This window comes from Myotis daubentonii, chromosome 4, assembly GCF_963259705.1.
Source record: "Myotis daubentonii chromosome 4, mMyoDau2.1, whole genome shotgun sequence".
Taxonomy (NCBI): domain Eukaryota; kingdom Metazoa; phylum Chordata; class Mammalia; order Chiroptera; family Vespertilionidae; genus Myotis; species Myotis daubentonii.
The window spans coordinates 20,245,438-20,266,610 of NC_081843.1; the positions used below are offsets into that span (position 1 = coordinate 20,245,438).

At 47.8% G+C, this 21,173-nt stretch overlaps 1 protein-coding gene across 1 annotated transcript in view; it reads left to right on the forward strand.

Moving 5' to 3' along the window:
* The window catches only part of ABAT (4-aminobutyrate aminotransferase), an 82,669-nt gene that overhangs the window by 43,740 nt on the left and 17,756 nt on the right, over positions 1-21,173 (forward strand). Inside the window, exons 3-6 of the mRNA XM_059693135.1 lie at positions 4,992-5,089; positions 7,098-7,127; positions 9,068-9,185; positions 12,671-12,720. Coding sequence (XP_059549118.1) covers positions 4,992-5,089; positions 7,098-7,127; positions 9,068-9,185; positions 12,671-12,720 — 296 coding nt within the window. The remainder of the gene's footprint in view (positions 1-4,991; positions 5,090-7,097; positions 7,128-9,067; positions 9,186-12,670; positions 12,721-21,173) is intronic.

Here is a 21,173-nt window from a genome sequence, read left to right on the forward strand (position 1 = left end):
TGATAATCCTCCCTGCTTCACAAGTTACTTGTATCTAAAGAAATGGCTCCTGTGAAAGCACTTCAAATTGATATTTCCAGTAAGGTGGGGAGTGTCCTAACTCCCATTTTACAAGCATGGATATGGAGACACAATGCAAAAAAAAAATAGAAGGGGCTAAATCGGAGTTACTCAGCTCTGCAGTTTTTCGGCTGGAGTTGAATCTTTGGCACACTTAATTCAGAAACTCAATGAGTGTTTTTTTTCTTTTGGCCTATCAATTTGGCATCTCTATTATGATGGGTAGATGATGGATGGATGGATGGATGGATGGATAGATAGATAGACTGCCTGGAGACAAAGGCACTGGCCAGCCTTTGGTTTTTTTAGAGTTTCTTAATAATAAAACACAGTGTTGGCAAAGTTACCATAATATGTGCATTCTCATACTCTGCTTATGAGCAAGTAACAATAGGAGAATGGTTTTTTAAATTATAGGAATAATAGTTTATCCTTAACCATTTAGCCCTTGCCACAACTCCATCAAACAGAGGAAAGTGAGGCTCAGAAATGAAGAAACTTGCCCAGAGCTAGCAAGGGGCTGAACCAGGCTTTGAGCTGAGCCAGTGTGGCCCCAGGACTCACCCTTCACCACTGTGTTAGTTACCTATTGCCACATAGCAAATACCCCCACACTTAGCTGGTTAAATAATGTTTATTGTCTCACAGTGTCTGTGGACCTGAATCCATGGGGCTCACCTGGATCCTCTGACTCCAGGTGGCTCATGAGGGGGAGGCTGAGCTATTAGCTGAGGCTGGTCTCATCCGAGGCTCACAGTCAGAGCTGTGGGTTCCCTTCCAAGCCCACTCGTGTGATTGCGTGGGTTTCAGGGCTGCGTAGACCTCTTCCTAGAGCAGAGCACCCAAGTCGGAAGCCACAGCCTGGTGCCACCCACCGTGTGCAGATGTTTCCGCGTGTGTCTCCACCCATCCGATCACTGTAAAGCCACTACACTTAAGGAGGCTCATGGCCTGAGACAGTGCTCCCATGGCATCGTTTCATGCCACCCCTAAAAATGTTTATAATCTTACGTTGACAAGTAGAATACAGAGACCGGGAGACTTGACTGCAAAATGGTTGTCTCCAGGCGGTGAAATTAGACGTGGTGTTTTTTTCCTTGCTGCTTATGGCTAGTTCCTCAATGATCATGTTATCACAACATAAGGGGGTGGACAGTTGCAGGGAGGGAGATAAGATTGTTTATAAGAGAAGCAGAGCAAACAGCTCCAGGTGAACTTGGCCTTGACTTTGACCTGGCTCACATCTTGCTGTTTGGGGAAATGACATTCATTTATTACTCTCAGCAAAAAGATCAAGAGGATATTAAAAACGTTTGATGGTTGTTTTTATAGTTTGGAGTTAAAAATTGACTGTGGCTGTCCCCTGGGCACTGAGGGTGGCGAGTCTCACTGCTGGGCCCAGACGGCTGGGCTGGACTTACCTGCGGGCCCGGTCTTGTGTGTCCAGGCAGACCCCTGCCTCCTGGGTGTGCTGCCTTATTTATGAATGAAAATACTGGATCATTCGATATTAACTCATACTTTTTTTGTTCTGCTTCCTGTGCTTCCGATAGTAATGTGCTTCTGGGGGAAGCGAGTTGTTTTGCTGCAAATGTTTCATTTCAAAGACCTACTCTAGATGGGATCAAAGAGGCCACCTGTTACATTCCAATTACCTAGGAAAGGAGAGGTCAGGTGGACAAACTTCCAGTTTAGCCACTTACCAGGTGTGTGACTTTGGGCAAATTAATTGACCTTTCTGAGCTTTGGTGTCTTCTTCTGTAACCTGCGGATAACATCTCCCTCCTTGGAAAGGGCTAATGCTTGTAAAGTGCCCCAGATAATGCCTGGTATAGTCCTGTCCGTGCTTGATGATGGATAGATGCTTGGGTGACTTGGTATAAAAGATCCAGAAAAGGCTTCCGTGACCATTCAAATCTTCTTTTCTCTTGTGGTTTTATATCATCATTCAGCGAATTAAGAGGATGTTATATATCATCATTGGTATTGTATTAGTATTTGGTATTGGATTGTATTGGTATTTGACTATTTTTCTCTATAAAATTAAAAATTGAGATATAGTAGGAAAAGCAGAAGTATTAACCTGGGTTCAAATCCTGCCTTTGCAACTCACTAGCTCTGTGACCTTGGGAAAGTCACTTAGCCTCTCTGATCCTCATTCAGAAAATGGGAACAACACTACCATCTCACGAGCGGGTTGTGAATTAATTAAAACTAGAGATGACAGTGTGCCTGGTGGGGCCTGCCTAGCTCACACGTTAGCTTCCCCATCTCTCTTTTGTCTGATAGCGCAGTTGCCATCAAGCTTACCAGCCTCTGAATTTAAGGGTCTCTGCCCAGCAGTCTTGGCCCTCTTCCATCCACACCCACTAAGACTTGGCACAAAGTAGGAACCATTGAAGTTTTTGGAACAGACCCGTCTGCCTTGCACCTGGCCCTCAGCATCCCTGTCCCGTGCCAGTCAATCCCTGCTCTCTCCACGCCTCTCCCTACCCCACCTCCCAGCTCCTGTTTGCTCAGTCTTGGTATCATCAGGGCTTCAGCTCCCACTGCCACTGCCTCCATTCCCAGCAGTACCACTTCCCAATTCCCAAGAAATCTGAGTGCAACAATGAGATATCAGGACATTTTCTGGAGAAAGGACGGGAGGGCTTGCACGTCCTCATTTGGAGGACTGCTTGCTTGCTAGTTTCAAGCTTTCTGCTTTCCCCCTTTGCTGAAACCAAGCAAGATCAGCACTAGTTACGAGCGATTTTATCCAGGTATGCAGCCCTGTTTTCTGCAGGTCTAATTGGAGTTAGCCTTGACTAGGAACCTGGAGTTCTAGCCAAGAAAGAGATAAACAGTTGAGTGTATATAAAAAAAGTCATTAATATGTCCCATGACCTTTAACGCTCTACTAATAGAATCGACTCTTTAGGAATTCCCCTTTTCATCTATAATAATAAAAGGGTAATATGCTAATTAGACCAGACGTCCTTCTGGGCATCATTCCAGACATCCTTCAGGTTGAAGCCAGGCCGGAGCGAAGCCCGGGTTCCAGGTGCCGGAGGGAAGCCGGTGTTGGCAGCCAGGGAAGGAAGGCCTAATCTTGCACAAATTTTCATGCATTGGGCCTCTAGTTTTAAGATAAAACAGAAGACAACAAAAGCTGGCTTCTTCATCCTTAAAATAAGGGTAGTATTGGGTTTTAATTGACTTTACATTCAAAGAGCAACATAATTAATTACATTACATAATTAATTTGGAAACCTTTTTTGATATCCAAAGCAATTACAGAAAATTATGAATAAATTTAAATATGTTTTCTAATATCATGGTTTTGTATGGTTTGGCAAACTGGGTGTGTGTGTGTGTGTGTGTGAGAGAGAGAGAGAGAGAGAGAGAGAGAGAGAGAGGCGCTAGCACATGCGGTAACAACTCCCCCTCAGCATTGTGTAAAGATGAAATGAGATCACATATGATTTATATAAAGTCACTAGTGATTCCCTAGTTTGATGCAATTATGGCAACCCTAGAAGAATAACTAATATTTCTCAACCACCAAATATGTACCAGGAAGATAAAGGAGACTGGAGACATTAAAAGCAGGGGTCCTCAAACTTTTTAAACAGGGGGCCAGTTCACTGTCCCTCAGACCGTTGGAGGGCCTGACTATAGTTTAAAAAAAAACTATGAACAAATTCCTATGCACACTTCACATATCTTATTTTGAAGTAAAAAAACAAAACGGGAACAAATACGGTATTTGTATTTGCATGTGGCATGCAGGCCGTAGTTTGAGGACCCCTGCATTAAAGGGATCTCTAGGGCAGCGGTTCTCAACCTGTGGATCGCGACCCCTTTGGCAGTCGAACGACCTTTTCATGGGTCGCCTAAGACCATCCTGCATATCAGATATTTACATTACGATTCATAACAGTAGCAACATTACAGTTATGAAGTAGCAACGAAAATAATTTTATAGTTGGGTCACGACATGAGGGCCAGAAGGTTGAGAACCACTGCTCTAGGGGTTACTGATTGAAGGTTGTAACTCATTGCACACTTCTCTTGGATTCACCAAGCTGCCTTTCACTCAGGGACCAAGGAGATGGGGAGTTTAAGGCTACCCTCTGCGTCTCAGCAACATGCTGACCTAAAAAGCCTCATGGGGTTAAGCCTGGGAACTCACAACACACCCTCTATAACGTTAGCACGATATCAAAAACAGGTGAAATGAGTTTCAAGCAAATGACTTGTGCCCAAAAGTGTTTTTAACAAAACAAAAAAAATCTACACGTGGGGACCACCTGAATTTAGACATTTGATTGTTTCTCCTGCGTGACTTTTGAATGTCACAACTAGGACACAGCTTGGGGTGGGTGCTACTGGCATCTGGTGGGTAGAGGCCAGGGACGCTGCTCGACATCTGCAGGGCACAGGACAGCCCACGACACAGAATTTCCAAGTCCAAAATGTCAGCAGTGCCAAGGCTGCGAGATTCTGGTCTATATACATTTGGATATAGATTGAATTTTTACAAAATTTGGATGCTTTTCTAATCTGATCGTTCACATGCTAATACCCCGGGCATCTTTGCATACCCATAACTATTAAATATGTCTATTTTGAAACTATTAAAGGATGCACAATATTCCATTGTTCATGAAATGGGGGGTACATCATATTCTATTTAGCTACCTTCTATTGTCAGACATTTAGGTCATTTCTCTACAACATCACTGGCACTGGGCTTTCCCATTTTAAAAAAATCCTCAGTGTTTTTGTGGTGCCCAGGTCAGGCCAGACTCAGTGTTCTGGGGTGGTCTGGCTGGGATGGGTTTGAGGTCCTGGGACTGCCTCTGTTGGGAACACTGGGCGTCAGTTAGGGCAGAATTCTCACTCTACCTGCTATCCCCACGGGTTCTCATTCTCTTTGTTTCCTGCAGGATCCAGGCATATCAGTCAGGCTGCAGCCAAAGTCGACGTGGAATTTGATTATGATGGGCCTCTGATGAAGACAGAAGTTCCCGGGCCTAAATCTCGGGTGAGTTGAGCACACCTGAGTGGGAGTTTTGGAAAAGAGCAGAAAGGGTCAGTGAGGCAAGAACACAGCCAAACTTAGGCACTGTTTTCTTAGCTGCTTTCAGAGATTTTATCACTAGAGATCTGGGACATTCAATGAGGCCATTTTGCTATAAGAAGTCAAAGAAGGTTTCTCAGAGGAGATGTATCAGTACTTGCTGCCACAATAATGCTGTGTAACAAACAGCCACAAAACCTTAGTAGCATACAGATTGCATCTAGGGGTAACTGGGAGTTGGCCAGGCAGCTCTGTTGGGCCCACCTTCATGCCTGGGGAATGACTGGCCATTAGTTGGTCTAGGCCAGTGATGGCGAACCTATGACAGGCGTGTCAGAGGTGACACGCGAACTCATTTTTGTGGTTGATTTTTCTTTGTTAAATGGCATTTAAATATATAAAATCAAAATCAAAAATATAAGTCTTTGTTTTACTATGGTTGCAAATATCAAAAAATTACTATATGTGACACGGCACCAGAGTTAAGTTAGGGTTTTTCAAAATGCTGACACGCCGAGCTCAAAAGGTTCGCCATCACTGGTCTAGGCTTGGCGTGGCTTGATCACTGCAGTGAGTTGGCTCTGTTTTATGTGTTTCTCATCCTCCAGTAAATTGGGCTGGGCTAGTTCTCATGGTGATGGTAGAGGCGAGCATGTTATAACCCTCTTGATGCCCAAGCCCCACACTGGTCCACCATCACTTCCACCTTGTTCTGTTGGCCAAAGCAGGTCAAGGGCTGGGGCAGAACATCCTACCAACAGTGGAAGAACGTGGCAAAGCTATATAGCACAGGGCATGGATAGTAAATGACCTTGCACTTGACCTTGAAGGACGAAAAGGAGGAATTTGCCAAAGGAGTGCATTCTGTTCTAGGCAAGGGGAATGGTATGTGGAGAGGCACACAGGGTGATAGTACATGGTATATGAGAGACATTGGATAGCTCTGAATTCCTGGAGTAAATGTCAGTGTGTGAGATGGAAGAGACACAAGTTGAGTGATGATGGAGACTGGAACTTTTACTAAAGATGCTACAAAATCTGCATCTGACACATTTTGGAGGCTGACTAACCTTGATTCTGTGAAGTGATGTGCAATACTGTTTCTAATGTTTGCACTAAAAAATAACAGTGTAAACATATTTAATACAAATAAAATTTTTCTTTGCATATTTTGCAATTTTCTCCAGTGCCATTTTTTAGTGTCAAAAGATACCCCCCTTTTGTCGGTGCAACTATTTATAAATCCAGAAATCCTTTTCTGATAATGATTGTAGTTATTATGGAGAGTGTCTGCTCACAAAAGGAGACTTTCCCACACATATTTCTATTGCGAAGTGGTAGATTTTCGTTAAATAGTAATGAAATGTTTGGGGAATAATTTTTTAATATTTTCTATTTTAATGTGGAAATATATAATTTTATGACACTAATTGCCAAAGTTTATTTCATATTAAATTATTTTTAGAGGTTAAATCTTTATAATATTAAAGCAACTGGTGTATAATTTCCCAGTTTCCATATAGAATTACACAGTGGTTGATAAAATATCTGGATTATACTGTAATTATAAATGGGTCTTTGTGTGCAAATTTATATTTTTCCGTTGATTTTATTTTCCTAACATGGTGTTAAAGCCTTTTTTCTTCTAAATAAAAAATAAAACCCATGCTTTTATGGACACTAGGTAAACGCTTTCAGCTTAATTTTTTTTTGTTAAATATTTTAGTTTATTTAATTATGCCTAAATATCCAGTATGTCCATTGTAATGATCACTTAACTGTCAGGAGTAGTTTCCCACCAACGATTTATATTAATCAATTTTAAAATATTTATAATATCATTGACTACTTAACTATGAAGTTATTCGCACAAAGGGAAAAGCAGCCCCAAGACTTGGGAAGACCTGAACGATTTTAAACTACTTTGAAGAGTGTGTCCTTGCTGTAACGCTCTTGCTTTCCTTGCCCGCAGGAGTTAATGAAACAGCTGAATATAATTCAGGTAAGTGGAGACGAGGCAGCGTTCCTTCCATTGCTTCTCTAGTACAATTTAGCCGAGGGGCACAGATGCTTTTCTGTGCTGGCTCTTTTCAAAAAGGAAAAAAAAAGTTACTCAGAACCTTTTTTTCTCATTTTCCTTGTGATTTCTTCTTTCACTCATTGGTTATTTTTGTGTTCTTTGATTTCCACATTTTGGTGAACTTCTCAAGTTTCTTTCTGTTATTGATGTCTAATGTCATTGCATTGTGGTTAGAAAACAGGTTTTGTGTGTTTTCAGTTCTCTTAACTGTATTGAGCCTTTTTATGGCCCCGCATATGGTCTATCCTGGAAAATGTTCCATGTGTACCTGAGAAGAGCGTGCACTGCCCTGTTGCTGGGTGGGGTGTTCTGTGGGTACCGGTGAGATACTGGGTTAGAGCGTTGTTCACGTCTACTTCCTTGTTAACCTTCTGCCTATGTTCTGTCCATCATTGAAAGCCACGTATCGAAGTCTCCAGGACATAACAACTTTCTTGTAGAACTATTCTTTTTATTATTATTATTATTATTATTATTATTATGTTTTTCACTTCAGGTTTTATTTAGTAGTTGTAGAACTATTTCCCCCTTTAATTCTGTCCATTTTGCTTCATATATTTTGGGGCTCTGTTATTAGGTCCATGTATGTTTATAATTGTTGTATCTTCTTAGTGGGCTGACTCTTTGTCATCATTAAATGCCTCTCTACTTCTGGGAACATTTTGTTGTTGTTGTTGTTGTTCATTCTATAGTTGATTTTGTCTGATTAGTATAAACCAGTGGTCGGCAAACTCATTAGTTAACAGAGCCAAATATCAACAGTATAACGATTGAAATTTCTTTTGAGAGCCAAATTTTTTAAACTTAAACTATATAGGTAGGTACATTGTTATTAACTTAATTAGGGTACTCCTAAGGCTTAGGAAGAGCCACACTCAAGGGGCCAAAGAGAGAGCCACATGTGGCTCACGAGCCGCAGTTTGCCGACCACGGGTATAGACCATTCCAGCTTTCTTATGATTGCTGTGAGAATCATGTTATCTTTTTTGTTGTTGTTAATCCTCATCCAAGATATTTTTCCATTGACTTTTAGAGAAAATGGAAGGGAGGGGGAGAGACACTGAGAGAGAAACATTGACCCATCAATTGTTTGCCTCCCACACGCACCCCACCCAGGGCTGGGGATTGAGCCTGCAACTGAGGTATATGCCCTTGACTGGAATGGAACCTGGGACCCTTCAGTCCACGGGCCAATGCTCTATCCACTGAGCCAAACCGGCTAGGGCTCATGTATCTTTTTTCATCCTTTTACTTTTAACCTATTTGAATTCTTGAAACTCAAATGTGTGGCATGTCAACGGCTTATGGCTGAACCTTTTTAATGCAGTCTGACAGTTTCTGACTTTTGATTAAATTGCTCAGTCCGTCCACAGTTAATGTTATTATTGATATGGTTGTATTTACATCTTCCTTGCTACATTTTTTTCTCTTTGTCTCATATCCTTTTGTTCCCCTGTGCCTCTTTTATTTTGTGTTTTTGCATTAAGTGAGTAACTTCTAGTCTAACATTTTTATTTCTTCCATAATTACTATGTGTGTTTTTTGAGTTTTCTTCATGGGTGCTCTATGGCTTACCATATACGTCCTATCAGAGATACAGATCAACCTTTTGTTGTGATATGTAAAGCACGCACAGACAACTGCATACAATACAAAGTCACAGCTTCATAAACTATCATAAAGCAAATCACCCATGTAATTACCCCGGGGCAGGAAATGTGGCATTTCTGGCACCCGCAGAGACCTTCCGTATGTCCATAGACTGGTCGGGTCGTGGTCCTTTTCACTGATTCAAGCTGAATCCTCAACATGGAGGCCTCGGGAGTGCCGGTGAGCCTGACTCAGTCTGTCTTTTCCCGAAGAACGCAGAGGCTGTGCACTTCTTCTGCAATTACGAAGAGAGCCGAGGCAATTACCTGGTCGACGTGGATGGCAACCGAATGCTGGATCTCTATTCCCAGATCTCCTCTGTCCCCATAGGTAAGAGCTGGAACACCCGTCCTTGAAGGTAACCTCTCTCTCTTAGCCGTGGCTACCCAGCCTCCGCAAGTCCCTTCCAGCACGCATGCCCGCATGTTACCAGACACTTCCCTCAAGGGCAGAAGAAAGGCACAGGTAATTCGTAGAGGGTGTGTTACCAGGGACTTTACATGTCTTCTCTCGTTTACTCCTCCCCTAAACCTACTAGGTAGGTAGGTATTAGTATTCGGTTTTGCAGATAGAGAGGCGGAGCTTAGCAGCTTGCGAGGAAGGTGAGCCGGGATGTGGGCCAGGTCTGTGTGACCAGAGTTTGATGTCCGCTGTCTGTGATTGGGTTTCCCAGAGGGGGGGCCCGAGGCAGGATTCTGTGCATGTAGTGTATTGAGAGAGAGCTCTCGGCAGAAAGGGGGGGAGGGGAAACAGCACAGGGCAGGGGGAAAAGCTCAGAGGGATGAGCTGTCAGCCGGAGACCAACCACTGCCTGGTCCCCCAGGGTGCTCTTGAGCATGCATTGCACCCCAGAGTTGGTCCCAGCCTGCAGCAGAGACTGGCCTGTGTACCTCTGTGCCAGGCAGGCATTGCCCGTCAGCTGCCAGAAGGAAGGACTTGTCAGCTCTGGTGTGAAGTGGCTTCCAGACACCAAGGGCGATTTTCCAGAGCCGGAGGCAGCTGGAGCCCTTATCAGACGCATGCACGGCAGCTGGGAGGCGGTGGCCTGCGCAGCACAGGTGCCCAGGTGCCTGGATGGGGCCACCAGCAGCACCTGCCTCACAGGCTCACTTCTGGTCACACGGAGCGTGACTTGCTGCTGTAGGAAGGGACAGGTGACAGGATGGACGGGCTGACCTGGACCTGCAGTAGCTGGTGGTTGCAGCTTGGATGGCCGATGTTTCTCTGGTCTGTGGGTTCCCCTTGGATCCCTGGGCTGTAGGCTGAGTTGGTGGAGCCTGGCCCCTTGTGCTCCCACTCGTCAGCAGCTCCCACCCAGGCAGCCAGGGCCTTCCCCCGAGACCCCAAATCAGGTCCCCACTCCTCCTCCACTTCCCCCATCGCAGTGCCTCCCACCTATTTTTTCCCCATGAAGGTGCAATTAGACAGTAAGTGGGTGACTCATTCTCTCTGGAGAGTCCCGTCATTCAGACATGCCTCGGCCTTGGAAGGCATTTGGGATGCTAAGGTTTACCAGCCCCACCTCCATTCGGCATCAGAGGGAAAGGGATTAGATTCGAGTGATCCTGGGTTTGCATCTTGGCTCCACCATGTATTAGCCATGGGGCTGTGGGCCAGTGACTCCTCCACCCTCCCTCTCCCCCCGGGCTCCCTCAGTTGGACTCCCCAGCCAGCCAGTGTATGTGTGTTGGGGGGGGAGGATCAGGCCGCAGCAGCTGTTAAAAAGACTAGAAGTATTAAGTTTCTCTCTCGTGCCACCTTTTCTCCCATATCTGTAGCCTTTGAGGTGATTTTTTAACTCTTAATCACTGAGAATTTGCTCTATGCCTGGCATATTGCTAAGTGCCTTTCATGTTATTAAATCCCCACAACAGTCCTATAATGTTGGTTACTTTAGCATCATCCCCGCCCCCCGCCCCGTTTACTGATGGGGGAGCCAGCTTTCAAAAGGTGCAGGGTTTTCCCAGTGTGCCCAAGAAGCCAGAGGATTTGAACCAGCGACTCACTGCCTCTCTGCTTACTTCTGTGACAGCAGCCTCCCAGACAGCTGCCCCTGCCCTGCCCTGCCCTGCCCTGCCCTGCCCTGCTGTGGGGGGGCGGTCCAGGGCTTCGAAGGCCCAGGGTCAGAGTTCCCTGATCGGAGGGGCCCGCTCTGCTTTCATCTGTCCTAAAGAAGCCGGTAGACAAGCTGAATCGGTGATCTCATACCTGCTCATCTGAGGCAGAGAAGTCACACACACCAGGCAGTATGACAAAGAGCAGAGCTGAGAGGCCTCGAGCCAGAAAACAGTGGGAAAACACCCACCATGTTCCTTCCTTGAGTAATGGGCGCTTTCCAGCCTTGGGCCCGGCACACCTCGGATTGGCATGGGGACAGAAAGGGGTGGTTGGCCCAACCGTCCCCCCACAATCATGCCCCCAGTCCATGCTCCCTGCAGCAGGCTGAGTGAAACCACATCTGTTCACGCTCTGATTGCATGGAGGAGACGTCCCCCTTTCCCCCACCCCGGGTGACGCTGGGTCTTTCATACCCGTCTAAACTGGCTAATCTGTTACTCTGGAGGCAGCGGGCCCCAAGCTCAGAGGTGGGCAGGCCTCTCACCATTGTACTCTAAAGTGTCCTCTCAAAGTAAATGTATTTAAATTAAAAAAATGAATCAACTGAAAGAAAATAAGTACAAGGTGTGTGCCATAAAAATGGTGATGCTTGAAGACTGAGAGCTTTTCTCCAAGTTCTACGACCTGCTCCCAGATTCACAGATGAGTCTTTTCTCGCGTACGTCCGTTTGGAGTTCTTCCATGTTGCCGGGTCTCTGCATTATTCATTCACTCGGCTGATATCCATTGAGCTGAACACTTGCCACTGCCATTGAGGCTCTTCCGATCTGGTCTCCTGACCTCGGTGCTGCCTACCAACTTGGCCTTGCTGTGAGAGTTGTGGCCAGGACTCACAATAATGAACAGAAAGCCCCATGCACATAGTAGGTGTTCAGTAGACGCAAGTAAAGGCTTTGAGCCCAGGACATCTGGCTCCGGTGTGGGCAGTCCTGTCTTACACCCCCGCCCTTTGCAATAAAAGCTTCCACTTACTGAGCTGTGTGCAGGGGTTTTCTCTTCATCGCTAACCCTGGCAACAATCGATCTGCTGATGATGGACTTTCGGTGGCTTCCAAGCCTGGAGATGGAGTGGCACAGTTAGGATGTGTGTACATTGGTCTTCATACACATGTGCAGGATAAATTCATGGAAGAGTAATTGCTGAGTCAAAGGGTGTCTTAAACCTCGTCGTGGAGGGCCAGGCCCAGCTGGACAGTAAATGCCACGGGACCCTGGGAATGAGCAGATGTGTGAAGGCAGAACCGGTACGCTGGCCTCAGAGGCAGGTTGTGCCACGCACTCACTCGGCTCCTGAGCTAACACTTAAAGCAGCTTGACTCCATCTGTAGGCACCGTCTGTAGGCACGGGGGGGAGGAAGCAGGGACCACATTTGTGATTCATTACGCCGGCCTGGGGAACCCCTCCCAGACCTGGAAGTTCGCTTTCGCCTGCACCCAGCTCCTCTTGTGTCTGTCTAGCTCTGTAGGTCTCAAACCTGAACCCCAGAATTACCTAGAGAACCTGTTGAAGATTTCTGGGCCACACCCTGAGAGATTCTGAGTCAGGGGGCCTGGGTGCGCCCAGCCGCGGGTGTTTTTGTCTGCCAAGAAGAGGTGGCATGAGAAGAGGTTGGAAAGGAGGGGAGGGGCGGGCAATGGAGGAGGGGCACAGAGCCCACAGCTGCGATGCTGGTTTCTAACCACCTTCCCATCCCCAGGTTACAACCATCCTGCGCTCATGAAGCTCGTGCAACAGCCTCAGAATGCGGTGAGTCCGGGTTAGACGGTAACGACCAGCGTGTTCACGGCAGTTCAGAGGACCACTGGGGCACCTTGGGAAACAGTCCATCCATTCATTCACTACATAAGTATCTACTGAGCACACACTATGCGTGAGGCGCTTGGAGTACCGTGGTGAGCAGAAACCCAGCACCCCGCTCCCATGGTGCCAGTCAATTAACTTAATTCTCGGCACGTAAGTAGAGAATTACAACCATAGTAAGTGCTACAGAGTGAGGTAAGCAGTGCTGTGTGGGCATAAAACGATGAAATTGATCGTAATGATTAACAGAAATTAAGAGCATAATATGTATAATAACCCCCCTGGTCCCCAGTTTCACTTTCCATAGTTTCAGTTACCCGTGGTCATCCGTGGTCCAAAAATAGTAAATGCAAAAGTTCCAGAAATAAACAACTCATAAGTTTTAAAAATATTTTATTATTGATTTCAGAGAGGAAGGGAGCGGGAGAGAGAGAGAAACATCAATGATGAGAGAGAACCATTGATGGGCTGCCTCCTGCACATCCTCTACTAGGGATCAAGCCCGCAACCTGGGCATGTGCCCTTGACCAGAATCAAACCCGGGAACCTTAAGTCCACAGGCCAACACTCTATCCACTTAGCCAAACCAGCGAGGGCCATAAGTTTTGAGTTGGGCACAGTTCTGAGTAGTGTGATGAAATCTCATGCTGGGCTATGGCTCATCCCTTTGTCCAGCACGTCCACACGGTAGAGGCTCCCTGCCCGTTCATCACTCAGTAGCCGTCTTGGTTATCAGATTGACTGTCGAGGTGTCTCAGAGCATGTGTTCAAGTCACCCTTATTTTACTTAATAATGCCACATCCACATAGCTTTTATTACGGCATGTTGTTAAAATGGTTCTATTTTATTATTAGTTATCGTTGGCAATCTCTCACTGTGCCTAATTTACAAATTAAACTTTATCATAGGTTGTATGTAAAGGGAAAACATGCACGGGGTTCGGTACTGTCTGCAGTCTCAGGCATCGCTGGGTGTCTGGAAATGTACCCCCCCAGATGAGAGGGGTTTAAAGCAACACCCATTGGCTGTCACATTGATTTTATGGATCAGGAGCCGGGCAGGCTCAGCTGAGCGCTTGGCTGAGGGGCTTGGAAAATGGACCTCCGCGCTTAGCTGGAGGCTACTGTGTGCTCATCTGGTTGTTAGCATAATCCCTTTCATTCACACGGTTCCCACGTGATCCCGCCATCTTTGCCAGCAACCCCGGCCAATCCTTTGCTCGGTCTTCCATCACTTTCTGCTCTTAGCACAGGGCTCATGTGTTTGCACTGGGCCCACTCGGAAAAGCCAGAATTATTCCCTATCTGAACCAGCTAGGAACCTTCCTTACATCTGCCAAGTCCCTTTGGCCCTAAACATACTCACAACCCCAGGGTTGAGGGGTGGCATCTTCTTGGGGGCCATACTGTGTCTGCAACACATCTCTACAACATGGTATGTCAGGTATGGCATCCGCTATGGTAACACCCTATAGCTGCCCATGCCCTCTGCACCACAGGGCAGGGTGTTTATCGCCCCCACTGAGGATTTGTGAACAACAAATGGTCCCCACAACATGCCCCAGCCGGTACTATTCCCCAGCCCACTCCCCTTATTCGAACAGCATAGGGGCGCTCCTTCCATTCTTTCTTGACACGTGAATGGCATCACAGTGTGCGTCTCATCACGTCTGGCTAATTCACTCACAACCCGTCTGCGCGATGCATCTTGTGCAGAGAGAGCCACAGATTCCCATTCCTGAGGCTGCGCAGCCGTCCAGGGTGTGAGAGCGCGGCAGGTATGCATCCACCCTGCTGGTGGGCATCGGGTCGATCCTACCGCGGCGGCTGCCGTGAACGCAGAGTGCCTGTCTTCCGTGAACAGTCATGGTCTCCAGGGGGTACACGGCTAGGAGTGGAGCTGCGGGCCGTCGGGGTGAGCAGACAGTTGTCCAAACTGTCCGTTTCCACGCCCCCAGCAGTGTGTGAGAGTGGTGGTCACTCCACTTCCTCCCGATGCCGAGTGTCACTGGGGAGGCTTTCATTTTACTCAGAGAGTGACTTACGTATCCACACATGACAAGGGGTGTGAGTCCCCCCCAAAGATCAAAGAAAGGCAGGGGAGGGCTGAGAGCCCCACAATGTTAGGAACCGACTCCCGGCCTTAAACGCCCTCCCCTTTTAACGGGCACAGTGGAAGACAATAAAAAGAACCACATTTCCCTCCTTACGAATGGTTTTTCCCTGCCTGGGAGGGACTTGGCGACATTTCCCCCCTCCGATTAGTTGACAAGTTCAGGGGCCGCAGTGGAGGACTCGTGGGGCGTCTCCGGCATGCAGGCTCCACGGGGGTGTTTACACTCAGAGCCCGACTTTGTTTTGAAACGTTTGCAGATCCCAGATGCCTCAGCAGTTGGTGCTGGAAAAAAATGTGTCAACAAACATGTCACACACATTTGCAGAGTCAGCTGCCTGGGGAGGCAGAATTGTCCCGACAGCACGTGACTTCCCCCAGGGATTCCGATTTGGGGGATGCCCTGCCCCGACCTGTCCCTGCCAGGAACCTGGATGCCACACTTTACCCCCTCACCTCTCACCTCTCACCTCTCACCTCTCACCTCTCAGCCAGTCAGAGCCAGCCGCAGCTCTGCATCTTCCATTTGATTTTTCCCAGCAACCCCCTCTCCAACTATTCTTCCCGCCACATCCAGTTTCATCTCCTCCAGACCCGTGGTCGGCAAACTGCGGCTCGTGAGCCACATGAGGCTCTTTGGCCCCTTGAGTGTGGCTCTTCCTAAGCCTTAGGAGTACCCTAATTAAGTTAATAACAATGTACCTACCTATATAGTTTAAGTTTAAAAAATTTGGCTCTCAAAAGAAATTTCAGTCGTTGTACTGTTGATATTTGGCTCTGTTGACTAATGAGTTTGCCAACCACTGCTCCAGACCATCTCCAACTGCGCTGCGCATGGAACCCGTTTCAGGTACCTGCTGCCTCCAGGGCACGTCCCAAACTCCTCCACTTTAAGTACAAAGCTCCTCATGGTCTGCCTCCTGCTTCTTCAGCTTTATTTCTTGACATTTGTTTATTGGCCAGCTCTTGATTGAACACCTACTGTGTGCTGGTCACTGTGCTGGGATTGGATGGTGAGATCGCAGTCTAGGTCACAGCCTGGATCACAGTGCTGACCTTGCTCTGCAGAGGACTGGGCTGGGGCAGGGTGACTGGCACAGTCTTGGAGAAACGGCAGCTGACTGGCAGAGCTCAGCTGGTACACCCCCACATCAGGCTGGGGACCATTGGCTGACATCTGGGTCTTCCAGATTCTCAGCTGGAGATGTGCTCAGGCGGTGGCTGTGGTATTTGACTTATCCTGGGAAGGTTCCCGCCAAGTCATTGAAATCCTGAGAAAGGGCTTAAGACCCTTTGCACCCCAATCACATCACCCTGAGGCCCCCACATCATTGCTTCTGGTGGCTGGGAAACATGAAGCCGTGTCCCCTGGATCCATGTCTGGGTCCAGTTACTCTGTCTTACGTTGCCCAGGCCATCTCTTTGCCATGCCCACAAGTCATGCAGTGATTATTGGACACCACACGTGCACCTTCCCATTGGAACGAATGCTGAGCACAGTCTGACATGGGGCAGCTGGGATGGAGATGGGCAGTTGGCCTGGTCAGGGAAGAGGCATGCCATCCCTCTGACCTCCAGGCCTTCCCACCTGTGTGACTGCCCTTCAAGACCGAGCTCCCCCTCTGTGTGCTGCGGCGTCCCACTGGCTCCTCACAAGCACCCGGGTGGGGGAGGGGGTCCCTCTTCTGGCACCCGAAGGCCCTGAAGCCCAGAGAGGTTGAGTAGCCTGCCCGAGGCATCTGAGCCGCTGAAGCCAAAGCCCGTTCTCTGCACACTGTGCGTTAGAGCTGCTGAGTCTGAGGGCAAGTGTTCCAGAAACCTGTCCTCATTTGATTCGGCTTCCCAATGTCCCAGATCTCCTCTGTTCCCACTGTCACGCTTTGTCAAACAGGAACATCACCCACACATCTTCCCTGGGCCCCGATAGGCAGTCAAGCTGCCAGCCAGCCCGCCGTCCTGTGTGAGCCGCGCCACCCCCGCCAGGGATGGTGGTTCACCTTGACCCTCAGCTCGTGATGGGCCAGCCAAGGTCCAAGGTACCAGGCAGACTCATGTCCATCCTTAACATTATCAGGCAGGGCTGCCTGCGGTGTCTGGCAGAGGATGGAATCTGAGGTCAGCAAACCTGGCTTTGAGTTGTGGTTCTGCCCTTTCCTGTCTGTGTGACTTGGGTCAAGTTGCTTGACCTCTCTGGTCCTCAGTTTTTCCAACTCTACAGTGAGAAGGGTTAACTTCCCCCACCTCCTATCCTAGTCCAGAGTGTAAACCTGCCACAATGTCTATTGACGGGAGCCAATTTCCAAACAGCCAGGAAGCTGAATTCTGGGCGCCCCCTGCCCTCCTTGGGTTTCCTCCTATGCAGTGATGCCGCCATTTGGATTTGCATGGAGTTAACCGTGTCCAAGAGAGAGGTACCCGAGAAGTCCCCAGATCCCAGGCTCACCCCATCCTCCCTCTTTTTTCAATTAAATCTTGGTATTTTAGACTAATTTCTGATTTACAGACAAGTTGTAAAGACAGTTCCCATCTACCTTTCACCCAGCTTCCCCAATGTTGACACCTCACCTCTCCACGATTTCCCCCGTTCTCCCACTACTGTCTGCTCTTGTTCCGGGGTCCAGTCCAGGACGCCACTTTGCACTCAGTACCATCCCTTTTTACAACCCCACCCCGATTCCTGGGGACCTCACTGTCTACCCACTTAGACCCCAACCCAGACTCTGCCCAGTCCTGCCAGGGGACTGGCTGGGCCTCGAAGGGGATGGTTCTGCCCTTATTCCGCCTGCATTTCCACCCGTGTCTCTTCTACAATGGTGGACACATGTCCTTATGCATTTGTCACAACCCATAAAATGTACGAGACCAAGAGTGGACCCTGATGTAAAACTGTCACCTTTTAAACACCGTTTTACTGGCCACGGAACGTCACCCCGAATTAAAGTGGCTTAGCTCACATAACCTCCTGTTGGCATTTAAAAGTCTCTCCTTTGTGTTGTTATAAATAACGCTACACGAATAATTAAGTGGGTAGCCTTCGTCCGTGTTTGAAATCGTATGGCCAGAGGAGGCCTGGAAAGGAGGCGGCCGGGTCAGAGTATAAAATAGCGCTCAACGCATGCTAACGCCTCTTGGGGTTGAAACTTCTGCCCTGACCGGTGCCCTGCCAGAACTGGGCATTATCTTTCTCTCCGCTTTAGGAAAGCATTTGAGGCCAGGCTGGTGGGGAGGTTTGGGAGCGCTGGCCCGGTGTGTGTCTCTAACGCTGGCGCGTGGGCACCAGCAACCACGCGCGTGTCTGGAGCCAGCCAGGCGGGGGCTGCTCTTGCTCAAGAGTGAGGCCGCATGAGTGTGGGACTGTCCCTCGGCCAGCGATTGTTTTAAGAAAATGTCGGCCAGCATTTTAACGTGGGGCGATTTCCCACTAAAATCTGCGTTTCCCTTTCCTTTTGAAATGTGGAGGCTCTGGTCGCCTTGGCCTGCGTCCCTGCTCTGCAGTCCCAGGGCTGGGCCGACCCACCCTCGGACAAACAAGCTCTTAGTAACCGCCCTGCCGCCTCCTCTCCCCACCATCAAAAGCAAGTCTGTTTAGCATCAGGCCTGCGCTGCTGATTTCCTTGCAGAGATAAATACTTCTCTCAACCCACATCTATCAAAATTAGGGGGAGAGGAGTCAACAAAGAGAGTCTAGGTCATTCTCTAACACTGCCTTTCTCATACCCAGCCCGTCCTGTTTGTTTAGCCAGCTCCTTCACAAGATTGCTCTCCTAAGCTCTGCTCCATTTAGAAGCTCTAGAGCTGCCGCTGCCCTGTGTCTTTTTTCCATGTTTATTTAATTACAGTCTAACCCATATGCAGCCAAATCCATTCTTTGTAGCGTATAGTCACATGTGTTTTGTCAAAGGCATAGTCATACAGTCACTGTCAAAATCCAGGCACATTTAGCCCTGGCCGGGTGGCTCCGTTGGTTGAAGCATCGTCCCATACCCCAAAAGGTGGTGGGTTCAATTCCCAGTCAGGGCACCTACTTAGCTTTTAGGTTTGATTCCTGGCTGGTGGGGCAAGTACCGAGGCAACTGATTGTTTCTCTCTCTCTCTCTCTTTCTCCCTTCCTCTCTAAAATCAATAAAACATATCCTCGGGTGAGGATTTTCTTTTTAATCCAGACAATTTGCACACCCTGTTTATAGCAGCACTATTTGTAAGACCCAACGAGTGACAGCAGCCCAGTGTCCATTGACGGATGAATGAATACACAGAATGTGGTCTATCCATACAATGGAATATTGTGCAGCCTTAAAAAGGAAGGAAATTCTATCACATGCTACAACATGAATGAACCTGGAGGACATTATGCTAAATGACACAAACCCATCACAAAAGGACGAATACTGTATGATTCCACTTACATGAGGTCCCCAGAGTTGCCAAATTCATAGACAGGAGTAGAACAGTGGTTGCCAAGGGCTAGGAGAGGAGGGGATGGGAACTTAGTGTCGTACAGATACAGAGTTTCAGTTTTGCAAGATAAAACCGGTCTGGAGATGGATGGTGGTGATGGCCACGCAACAGTGTGAATGTACTTAACACTACTGAACTGTACACTTAGAAATGGTCAGTGTGGTAAATTGTATGTTATGTGGTCTCACCACACTTTTTAAGAATCCAGACGTGGTACAATTCATCCCCTGAACATTCTCCTGAGCCCGTTTGTAGTCAGTCCCACCCACGAGCCCGTCTCCGCCCCTGTCGCTCCTCCTTTTCCAGAATGTCGTCTCCATGGAGCCTTGTTGTGTGTGACCCTCTGGTTCCAGCTCCTGTCACTCAGCCCTGAGGCTCTGAGATTCTTCCGTGTTCTTCTGGCCCTTGCGTGTGTCAGTCCACTGTTCCTCTTTATTGCTGAGCAGTAGTCCACAGTGTGCGTGGACCACAGTTTACGTATCTTTTCCCCGTGAGGCGGGGGGGGGGGGGGGGGGGGGCGGGGGGGGTGCATTGGTGTTGTTTCCAGATTTGGGCAGATACAAACAAAAGCCACTATAAACATTCGTGCTTATTCAGGTCTTTGTGTGGACACAGACTTTCACTTCACTTAGGCCAGTGGGTTCCAACCTTCCTCATGCCGCGACCCTTTAATACAGTTCCTCGTGTTGTGGTGACCCCCAATTTCATTGTTACAAATTGAACATAGTTAAAGCATAGTGATTAATCACAAAAACAATATGTAGCCAAAACCGGTTTGGCTCAGTGGATAGAGCGTCGGCCTGCGGACTGAAAGGTCCCAGGTTCGATTCCGGTCAAGGGCATGTACCTTGGTTGCGGGCACATCCCCAGTAGGTGATGTGCAGGAGGCAGCTGATTGGTGTTTCTCTCTCATCGATGTCTCTGATTCTCTATCTCTCTCCCTTTCTCTCTGTAAAAAATCAATAAAATATATTTTAAAAAAAACAAACAATATATAATTATATACGTGTTTTCCGATGGTCCTAGGCGACCCCTGTGAAAGGGTCGTTCCACCCCCAAAGGGGTCGCGACCCACAGGTTGAGAACCGCTGGCTTAGGCAAACTCCTAGGTGTGGCCCTGCTGGGTGCGTATGTATTCAACATGATAAGAAAAGGTCAGACTGCCTCCCAAAGTGGCCGCACCACGTTACCTTCCCACCAGCGGTGGATGCGTGTTCTAGGTGCTCCACTTCCTTGTCAGTACTTGTTATTTTCCATTTCTTAATTTTTAGCCATTTTGATGGATTTTTTAATTATAAATTCATAGGAAATTGCAAAAAAAAATGGTACGAATAAGTCCCATGTACCCCTTGCCCCATTCCCCCACAAGTAGCATCTTGTGTAATTATAGTGCTATATCACAACCAAGAAATTGATACTTCTTTTTAAAATCCAGAGCAATCCTAGTGGATTTCTCTAAAAGTGAAGGGAGTCCAGCCGGCGAGGCTCAGTGGTTGAGCATTGACCTATGAGCCAGGAGGTCACAGTTCGATTCCTGATCTCAGGACACATTCCCGGGTTGCAGGCTTGATCCCCAGTGTGGGGTCTGCAGGAGGCAGCCAATCAATGATCCTCTCTCGTCATTGATGTTTCTGTCTCTCCCTCTCCCTTCCTCTCTGAAATCAATAATAAAAAATATATATTTACAAATAATAATAAACAAACAAATAAATAAAAGTGCGGGGAATCCATCATTCCAGCACCGACACACCGCCATCAGCCTCTGGACCCCATTCCTGTGAGCAGCGAGGTGGGGGCGCAGGGAGCTGGGTCAGGCCCGAGCATCACT